This window comes from Arachis ipaensis, chromosome B04 (genome assembly GCF_000816755.2).
Source record: "Arachis ipaensis cultivar K30076 chromosome B04, Araip1.1, whole genome shotgun sequence".
Classification (NCBI taxonomy): domain Eukaryota; kingdom Viridiplantae; phylum Streptophyta; class Magnoliopsida; order Fabales; family Fabaceae; genus Arachis; species Arachis ipaensis.
Window position 1 is genome coordinate 2,326,697 of NC_029788.2, and position 9,379 is coordinate 2,336,075.

General features: G+C 35.3%; 3 protein-coding genes across 6 annotated transcripts; 1 reads left to right on the forward strand and 2 right to left on the reverse strand.

Moving 5' to 3' along the window:
• LOC107638258 (probable gluconokinase) lies at positions 1,186–3,165 on the forward strand. Of its 2 annotated transcripts, none has more exons than XM_016341442.2 (4): positions 1,186–1,484; positions 1,582–1,624; positions 2,004–2,078; positions 2,565–3,165. In XM_016341442.2, exons 3-4 carry the CDS (start codon positions 2,012–2,014, stop codon positions 3,002–3,004), a joined length of 507 nt encoding a protein of 168 aa, XP_016196928.1. In that variant the 5' UTR covers positions 1,186–1,484; positions 1,582–1,624; positions 2,004–2,011; the 3' UTR covers positions 3,005–3,165. The 2 variants fall into 2 exon arrangements, with proteins under 2 accessions (XP_016196928.1, XP_016196927.1); XM_016341441.2 differs by having other exon boundaries at positions 1,189–1,484; positions 1,999–2,078.
• On the reverse strand, positions 2,341–6,508 carry LOC107638259. 3 transcript variants are annotated; one of them, XM_021120410.1, is made up of 4 exons: positions 6,038–6,491; positions 4,889–5,103; positions 3,843–4,055; positions 2,341–2,681 (listed from the first exon to the last, which is right to left on the reverse strand). In XM_021120410.1, the coding sequence occupies exons 2-3, from the start codon at positions 5,066–5,068 to the stop codon at positions 3,882–3,884; spliced, it is 354 nt and encodes a 117-aa protein (XP_020976069.1). In that variant the 5' UTR covers positions 5,069–5,103; positions 6,038–6,491; the 3' UTR covers positions 2,341–2,681; positions 3,843–3,881. The 3 variants fall into 3 exon arrangements, with proteins under 3 accessions (XP_020976069.1, XP_016196930.1, XP_016196929.1); XM_016341444.2 differs by lacking the exon at positions 2,341–2,681 and having other exon boundaries at positions 3,570–4,055; positions 6,038–6,119; positions 6,172–6,508; XM_016341443.2 differs by lacking the exon at positions 2,341–2,681 and having other exon boundaries at positions 3,570–4,055.
• Positions 6,610–8,672, reverse strand: LOC107635797 (stromal 70 kDa heat shock-related protein, chloroplastic-like). The gene is made up of 6 exons (XM_016339362.2): positions 8,220–8,672; positions 7,841–8,093; positions 7,672–7,751; positions 7,427–7,569; positions 7,222–7,320; positions 6,610–7,077 (listed from the first exon to the last, which is right to left on the reverse strand). The coding sequence occupies exons 1-6, from the start codon at positions 8,655–8,657 to the stop codon at positions 7,029–7,031; spliced, it is 1,062 nt and encodes a 353-aa protein (XP_016194848.2). The 5' UTR covers positions 8,658–8,672; the 3' UTR covers positions 6,610–7,028.

The window sequence follows — 9,379 nt, forward strand, 5'->3', positions numbered from 1 at the left end:
ATGATAGACAACCAAGCAAAGATGCAGGCTTTGATTACTGAAATGATGGTTAGGAACTAAATGAGGTATAGAACTCTTTCGTCACCTCCTGTCATGAACCAGGAGCATGTGGAGAAAGATGAGAACATCACTATAACTGTAGGGAATTGGCACACATTCTAAAGGATAAAGGAGAGACAAATAAACCCACTTGGGAGATAAATCAACGATTTGGACATCATATTCTAGTAAATTTGTACACTAAGTGCTATTAACCGCCTACCATTCGCAAGTTTGATGGTACAAGAACTGCCAAGGAATACATCCTATCATTCCTGAACGATCTCAGGGTATTCAGAGTTCAAGGAATTTTCAAAGTCGTTGACGGGAAGAGCATTTACCTGGTATGCTAAGCTGAAAGCCATTAGCATCAACAATTGAGAACAATTGGTGACATAATTTTACATCAAGTTCTTGGAGGAGAAACCCTCCGTGTTATTTCAATAAGAAATATTCACCTCATTTTAATAGATGTTAACAAATTTTCACTTCAACATAGTAGTATGACCCATTTAATTTAGAAATTAAAAAAGAATTTTCAAAATTTATTTTCCCTTAACGGTATACTAAATAGGGGTGGTAGTGTGTATTTTATTTATGGGTATCCAACCCACCTAATCCGATCGGATAAGATTGTCAATCCAATCCACAGCGGGTAGTGCAGATCGAATAGGATGCCAGTTAAGTCTCAATCCTATCTTGACTAATTCGCACTCTATATATGTATATATTATATACTTATATAAAAATATGTTTTAAATGGGTATTGAACCAAAGACCTTTTATTTGGTACAAAAAAATTTAACCACCCAACCAAAATGTTCAATTAATAAATCTTTAATTTGTATGCTCATCGCGTTATATAATATGTAACTTGCAAATAAGATTAGATACTCGCACATTAACAACGAATAAAGTTAAAAACTTAAAATTAAAATGTCCTCAACCTGCAAATAGTATTAGAGTTAATTCCAAATCTTATACTATCTTATTCATTGTTACCCTATTACTAAAGTCTAAATGAGACACCAACTTAAAAGTTGAAAGAACATTATTATATTTTTACACGTTATATTCCATAATACAGAGAATGCAGAGCAAAATTCAGTTAAGGCACGCAAATGCCATGGTTGGAGATTTATAAGCGCGTAAGTTATTCTTGTGGTTATTATATATGTAGCTAGGACTTAAGAGCTTAACCTCAATTGCTTTGCTGGAGCTGAGTCACGTGATAGCCGGCAACATTTAATGCTCAATTTCTATCATTATTACTATCATCATTTGGCTCATTATTTTTATCCTTATGCGATGAGTTCTTGTCAAGGCTCGCTCCCTCTATTCTTCTAGAAGTCAAAATATATATCGTTCTTGATTCTTCACTTGATTTTTCATCCCTTCATCAGACACAGAGATACCTACATTAGATATGGCTCCAAAGAAAAAAGGTGAATCAATTGGTTCATTTTGTATATAAGAATTCAATTTCCATGTGAAAGTATAGATGTTAATCTTTGCTTATATATATATCATATGATTTGGCAGGTGAAATTATCGTAATCATGGGTGTCAGCGGTGCCGGAAAAACGTAAGTGTCCATCCATCCAATAACCAAAACCTCTATTGTCTCCTATTAAAAAAAAAATTGATTTCAGAATTAAGATAAAGTAAGGATAAGTGTACTTAGTTTGTATTGTATCTTAAATTAACCCACATATATTGTAAAAAGTTCAAGTAATATGTTTTAGATTCAAATTTTCTTGTGTTGATAATGATAATAATTCTAGATTATGGCTCCGCTAATTGCTAGTCTGCTGAACAATTTCTCTGGATTAACGCCTTGATAATGATATGTTGGATAGTTCTATCTTCATTCTTAAATTTTTGAGCTGATGAATGAAACTGATTGGTTAACTATTTTCTTTTCAAAACTTATCAATCAATTGAAAATTTACTCAACAGCACAGTAGGGCAGATGCTGGGAAAAGAGATGAAATATAAGTATCTTGATGCTGATGATTTTCATTCTGAATCAAACAAAGGTGGGTATATGAGCATACATGCACAATTGTACAAATGCAATGCATCTTTGAGTGATATTATCCTGAAATAAAGAACTTGTTTCTATCTGTCTTGTTTCTTTCGTTATTTGTTTATGTTGTTCTTTTACTTTTTTAGGTTATGTTATTTTAATAACTCAAAAATTGTCTAACAATTTTTATGGAGTATAATAAAAATGTAGGGTACATACATTCTCTCTGCTAAAGTTTCCTTCCGAAACATAGCAGAGCTTTCCCTGCATTGATAATAACAAAAATTTCATTTAGAAGTTACAAAGTTCTTTACTCTCAAAAATTCCTCCTTTAAGGCTTTAAAAGTCACAAACCTTTTTAGAAGTTCAATTCCTTTCAAGCTAAAATTACAAATTATTTACATAGTTACCAACTATATAGACAGCTTTTAGCAATGTTGAAATAACATTTCTATTAATTTTCTCCCCCCTATTTTGTTTCTTCTAAATATTGCAGAAAAGATGGGCAAGGGAATCCCACTCACTGATGAAGACAGAATGCCATGGCTTGAATCACTAAGAGATGCCACAAAAGAACACATAGTTAACGGAAATGGTGTGATTCTTGGGTGTTCTGCATTGAAGAAGCAATATAGAGAAACATTAAGATCAAGTGACCCTGATTACAAAATGGGAAGTTATGAAACAAGTGCTGTTAGCTTTGTACTGCTGGAAGCTCCTGCTGAGGTGCTAAGTGTTCGTTTAAATAAAAGAGCTGCAGAAGGGACACATTATATGCCGGCATCTCTTTTGCAATCTCAGTTGGATTTGCTTAAGATTGATGAATCTGAGGGAATACTTACGGTTGATGCCACTTTAAGTCCTCAATCCATTGTCAAAACCATTATTATAAGCATTTTCCAATTTCAGGACTCTTTTCATTCATCACAATGTTGAAACTAGAAGTTATCTATAATAATACATAATACTAATGATTAAATCAGGTTTCATCATTAAGTATTATTCAAACAAAAGTAGGATATGAATTATCCTAGGATTGTTTCATTTGAATTGGCTAATGAATCATATAATTAAGCCTAATTTTTCCGGATGGTTAACATATTTTAAAATATGATGCAATCATTTCCTATCATTATTCATAAATTAATGCAACTCCAAGAACAATAAGAGTTAAATCAATAAGAGAGAATTTGCTACATGAACAAATAATTAAACTATAAAAAACAAAATCCTCTACATTAATAATGCATATAAAATAAATATCAATTTATGTTAGAATTGACAAGATACTTCACCATTCGGACACATTCTTAATCTTAATTTAATTTAGAATAGAGCAAATACTCCTACTATCTGATAAAAAATCTTGTTGCATATTTTAAAAACATGCTGCTCCACTATAAAATCAAGTGGAAAGTATATAATTATTTAAATTATGTTCAATTCTATGTAAGATTAAGAAAACATAAGCTACATATTTTTAATGCAGAAGTCGTAACAATTGTCCGGATAACAATAAAAACTTTGTATTTAATTTGGCAAAGTTGTCCTTAATGTAACTGAAACCATATATTTTCACTACAAAAAGTACCAACTCATCAGTGTGAAACTGTAATTCTAAAAATTTACAGATGAAAAAATATGGACCAACCAATGACTTTCCAAATTGAGCAATGAATAATGAACAAATAAACCACAACTTGACATGAAATTGCATGTTCATCTCTTAGCTGGACTAACCCTCTCTTTTGGAGGTGAGGAGTGGAAAACGTACTTTTTTCCCATTCTGGTCTGCTAAGCAGAGCATCAAGCATCATTTCTTTGCCTTGGCGAATCTAAGGCATCGGTACTTTTCGCCGCTCACTGTAATTTCAAGAGCTCCATCTTGGTTATCTTGATTTGAGGCAGTTCCCATTAAGACACTTTTTTCTTTCTCAAGGTTATCTCTTTCCATCTTCAGCCTTGCCTCTTGACGCGCAATCTCTGCCTGAAACAAAAAAGTAACTGTAAATTTTTGTAAACCAGCAGTATCATAAAAGAAAATATTGTTATAATGCCAAAAAGTTTCTTCAGTCAATTTCCATCTTTTTTTTCCCGTCAAAATGCTGGTGACTCACAAAATGTCCCAGATCATTACAGAACAATGAAAAGTGGTACCTTTGAACGTGTGAAACATGATATCAACAAAAATATTAGATAAAGGTTGTCCTATGTATATGCATCTCAAAAGTATAATGTCCTAGTCTAAGGAGAACTAATTTTGCAGAAAGTTGCAGCAGCTAAGCATCTTAAAAATCAACCATGAAGCCACTGTTTCAGTGATACTTGCCAACTCTAACTGATTAGTCAAATAATTTGCTCTGTATAATGCCTAGTACCTAAAAGCCACATTACTTTGTCTCTATGGTTTCAGGAAAGTTCATTAAAATTTCACTTATATCAAATCTTCAATACCATCAACTTTAAATTAAACTGCTACATCTCACTTTGTCAAGCTTTCATCTAGACATCAGAATTGGAATTCATACAATCATTTCTTGGTCAATGGTCATGCATGACTACAGGGTAAAGGGATACTTAGTGATATCCAAATTCAAAGCATTCATCTAAACAAAAATCAGGTTATCCATCAAATCAGTGGATAATCATCAAAAGTCAAGTGACACTAGCATTGCTAGATTGCTACTGCTTTCTCCTTTCTCTAATTTCTTTAACATTTTAAATATATCCATATGATCATACAAGGATATATGATTAATCATGAGAGTGATGTGTAGCAAAACCCACTACAAACATTATAAATTTTAGAGAAATGGATACCTCACGACGAGAAAGTTCAGCCTTCCATGCAGCTTCACGCTCCGCTACTTCACGCTCACGCTCTTCAATATAACTTTGCATCTCTCTCTCCTTCATGATCCTATCTTGAATATCAGCATCTAATGCTTCTTTCAACTCTTGAACAAACTTATCTACCACAGCCTTTATACGAAGAGACATCCTTGGCTCTAACTTCTTGTGTTAAAATCCCAAACCTTGAAACACACCAAAAAAGTCTCATATATTCTAGTACTCAGTTTGAGAATGGAATACCCTAAAGAACTACAATCAACTTTGGATTTATGCTTGACAAGCACATAAAATCTGTTTGGGAAGAATTTTCATTCTTTTAAACTTCATACTGATGCATCAATTAAAAACATAACTATCCAAAGCATTTATTTATTACATTTAGTTTTGAATGAGCAGCAGCAATATTCTATGTTTTTAAAATTTTCTGTTCTGAAAGTTACTTGTTTCTTTTGAAAACTAAGGAAACTTCTCAATCTGGGAATATTACTGCATGAAACTGGCAATTGCCCTAATCATCCTTGTCAGTATCCCTATCCCTGACCTAAGAAGGCCCCTTATAAGTTTATATTTTATCAAGTACAGAACAGAGTAAAGGTTCCTTTGAGGTGATATGGGTGAATTGATACATATAAATTTTCCAAACCAAGAAAATGAATCAAAATGTTGAGGCTCCTAATCAGAAGATAAGTTTCTTGGTATCTATGTCATCTTCAGAGATATTCAAATCAATTATTATCATTATCATTATCATTATTAATAATGATAATAATAATAATAATTCAGCTCAAAGTGGTAATAAATAGGTGAATCAAACCAATCAAGTGATCATATCAAAATGAAGCAAAATGGAAGCATTTAATGAAATATGATGACACATTATGGAGCAGACTCTAACCATTTACCCATAATTAATTAATTAGTTTCAACTCACACACAAATCATCATCTTCACCTCATCAAGTCTAGGTTCAGCTTTACCATTTCATTGCAAAGATCAGCACAATTCTAGTAATCCAAAACCCTAAAACTAAGTTCAACAACAGCTTCTTTACTTATCCTTTTAATACCGAAAAAAAAAAGCAAAATGTACGTGAAGAGAGAGACGGAGAGTACAGACCAAGGGAACTAAGGAGAGGATCTGCCACCTCCGGTTACCGCGGCCGCCGCTTGTCGTTCACGGAGCCGCAGCCGATTTCTTCTCCGACGAGTCGCGGTGCCTCTCCGATTTCTTCACCCGGGCACTCGCCCTTTATCCCTCGCCGCGGTCACTCCCTTCCCTGTTCGCTATTTCTCTCTTTCTCTTCACTAAAAACCTAAAAGTGGTATTTGGGGCAAGAGAACAAGCATTGGAGAGGAAGAGAGTGTGTGTGCTGCGGCTTTGGTTGATACTTGATTGTGTTCTGTCAATGAAGACCTAATTAATTTTTTGGAGTGGGAGAGAAGGAAAGGGAAAGGGGTTGGGGCACTTGGGGGTTGTGCTCCGCTATTTTCACTTTTCACTTTTTCAGTTTGTGTGTGTTTTGGAGTTGTCTGGTAGAAATGGAAAACGAAAGGAAAGGAAAGGCCAGGCGTAGCGCCCAGTTTTGGCAATCAAAGGCTGTACAGTCTCTCCCAACCCCAGCCACTCAAGTTCCAATATTGGATTTTTCTTTATTTAAATTAATTAAATGTATTATTTACTGAAATTCGTAACGCATAAAATATATATTGATATACGTAATTTTGTTTATTTTGGATAGTGTAAATCTAATTGCATTAAACACATATTTCAATCAGGACACGAGATAAGCCTCAATGTAGTCCCTGAAATTGCACTCGAGCTTCGTAGTAGTCAACTTAAAAGTTTTTCAAATTCATCCCCGAACTTGCACTCCGGGACTCAAACTTGTCCTTCCGGCAATTTCTAACCACCTGGCGCAACCGGAAAGCAGAGCTGGCAGCCTTCGTGACACGTGGGCGTTACAACGGCTAGCTGATGTGGCAGAGTAAACTCTTTCGAATCAATTTGGTCCCTCAATTGAAGTTAAAATCCTAATCCCCAAATTTGAAGGCCACAGTGCTCACTCTGTTCTCTTCTCTTCGGTTCTGTGTTCTTGTCTTCTCCATCCTTAAAGTCCGACGGTTATGGCAAGCGCGAGCATCATTATACAAGATAGCCTGTCACAGAATTCATGCAAGTAGCATCATTATACAAGATTATACATCATTATACATGATACATGAGTATTTTTGCTGCATTTTAGATATGGAGCATCAAGAAGGTTTGTCATTTGGGGGAGGGGGGGATTTGGCTATCATTACCTATCAAGAAGATCTGAACATAATTCTTCAAATTTAGCCCTTGTAAGGGTGGTCTCAATAAGCTTGGGGCCATCTGCTGTCGCGGTTATGAACGACAAACTGGAAACATAAAAATCAATATCTCAGAAGTTTTCACAAAGCAAGGAAAGCACATTCAAAAAACTATTAGCTTGGCTGGAGACTGCTGCGAGAAGAAGTAAAATACCTAATGTTTGTTTGGGTCAATGACAAGAGCTCCATTTTTGCTTTTTCAGCTGTCTCGGTAAGGTGCTGAAGAGCTTGTTTATCTTTCAAAAGATCAATACCTTCATCCCTCTTGAAGTTTTCAGCCAGCCAATCGACAATTCTCTGCAGCCACACGATAATAGCATGAAACATTTAGATATAATACAGTATACATAACAAAAGCCAATAACTTATCATGCTAAAATAGAATGGAAGAATTCCAACCTTATCAAAGCCATCACCACCCAAGTGTGTATCTCCAGAAGTAGACAACACTTCAAACACTCCATCACCAACCTCAAGCACTGAACCAGAGTAAAAAACAAATGAATACAGGTATCGAGACAACTATTTTAACAAACAAGGGACACCAGAATTGTGTTGTTTTCCATACCCGAGACATCAAAAGTACCACCGCCAAGGTCAAACACAAGGATTGTTTCATTATTCTTCTTTTCAAATCCATAGGCAAGGGAGGCAGCAGTTGGTTCATTTATGATACGAAGAACTTCCAAACCAGCAATCCGACCAGCATCCTTTGTAGCAGTCCTTTGAGAATCGTTGAAGTAAGCAGGCACAGTGACCACAGTCTTTGTTACTTTGTCATTCAAAAACTTTGAAGCATCATCCACAAGCTTCCTTAAAACCTAACACCCAAAAAATGCCCCAAAATCACTCACGGAACATGAACTCTATTCTATGGCATGAAACACTATCAGCACAAATTGAAGAAAATAGACAAAAAAAAAGAATCGAAGAGGAATAATGAAAACCTGAGCGGAAATCTCTTCGGCGGCGAACTGCTTGCGGATGACGGGACATTCGAGTTTGACATTGCCGTTCTCATCCCTAATGACTTTGTAGGAGACCTGCTTGGACTCCTCGTCTACCTCCGACATCTTCCTTCCGATAAACCTCTTAACGGAGAAGAAGGTGTTCTCCGGGTTCACCACCGCCTGCCGCTTCGCAATCTGGCCAACCAGCCTGTCACCGTACTTGGTGTAGGCAACGACGGAAGGGGTAGTCCTCTGACCTTCGGCGTTAGTGATGATGGTGGGCTTGCCTCCTTCCATGGCAGCCACGGCGGAGTTGGTGGTTCCCAAATCGATGCCGACGACCTTCTCATTGACGACTCTGAGAGGAGGAGGGAGATCATAGGTTAGTGTAACGTTGAGGGAGGAGGCTTTCAGCATGAAACGACGTCGTTTCATCTTATTTTGGTGCCACAGCCAAAACGGCGTCGTTTCAGTAAAGCCCACGTGTCACGAAGGCTGCCAGCTCTGTTTTCCGGTTGCATTAGATGTCCAGAAATTGTCGGAAGGACAAGTTTGAGTTCCGGAGTGCAAGTTCGGGGATGAATTTGAAGAACTTTTAAGTTTAGGGACTACTATGAGACTCGAGTGCAACTTCAGGAACTATATTGAGGCTTATCTCATCAGGACACTAAAAACTGAACATAGTTCGAATACATTCGAAATATGAGGCAAAACAAAAAAATAGATATAATGAATGCACTCGAGATATTCACTTATTTTATTAAATTTTTTACTTTAAATTTTTTTTACACTTTTAGTTTTAGTACTTGAAATATAGATGTCTTTTTGACAATATGTACTTGCTGGAGACATCAACCGACTAAATACAACATTATTAAATTTTGAAATTGGTTTTTTGTCTCTTTTGTTTTAAGTTATTAACTAATTTACATATTTAAATTTTATTAAGTTAATTGATATGTTAAGATACTTTTAGTTAATTAATAAAAAAAATATATAATAAAAAATTATTATTTTTTAATCAAAGATAAAAAAATTTGAACCGACTAAATCTTAAATGAGTATAAAGAGATTATGCCATCTTTCTTAACATGTATCAATATATGAGAATAATGGCAAGTTATATTATTTTGATGGAAAAGTATAAATAATCAACA

Coding starts and splice junctions, on each gene's coding strand:
- LOC107638258 (XM_016341441.2), top strand. Junction 1,625..1,998: donor GTCAGCGGTGCCGGAAAAAC/GTAAGTGTCCAT, acceptor TTTACTCAACAG/CACAGTAGGGCAGATGCTGG. Junction 2,079..2,564: donor TCATTCTGAATCAAACAAAG/GTGGGTATATGA, acceptor TAAATATTGCAG/AAAAGATGGGCAAGGGAATC.
- LOC107638259 (XM_021120410.1), bottom strand. CDS start 5,068: ATGTCTCTTCGTATAAAGGCTGTGGTAGATAAGTTTGTTCAAGAGTTG. Junction 4,056..4,888: donor CTGAACTTTCTCGTCGTGAG/GTATCCATTTCT, acceptor TTTTTGTTTCAG/GCAGAGATTGCGCGTCAAGA.
- LOC107635797 (XM_016339362.2), bottom strand. CDS start 8,657: ATGAAACGACGTCGTTTCATGCTGAAAGCCTCCTCCCTCAACGTTACA. Junction 8,094..8,219: donor CCGAAGAGATTTCCGCTCAG/GTTTTCATTATT, acceptor TTTGGGTGTTAG/GTTTTAAGGAAGCTTGTGGA. Junction 7,321..7,426: donor TTGACCCAAACAAACATTAG/GTATTTTACTTC, acceptor TTATGTTTCCAG/TTTGTCGTTCATAACCGCGA.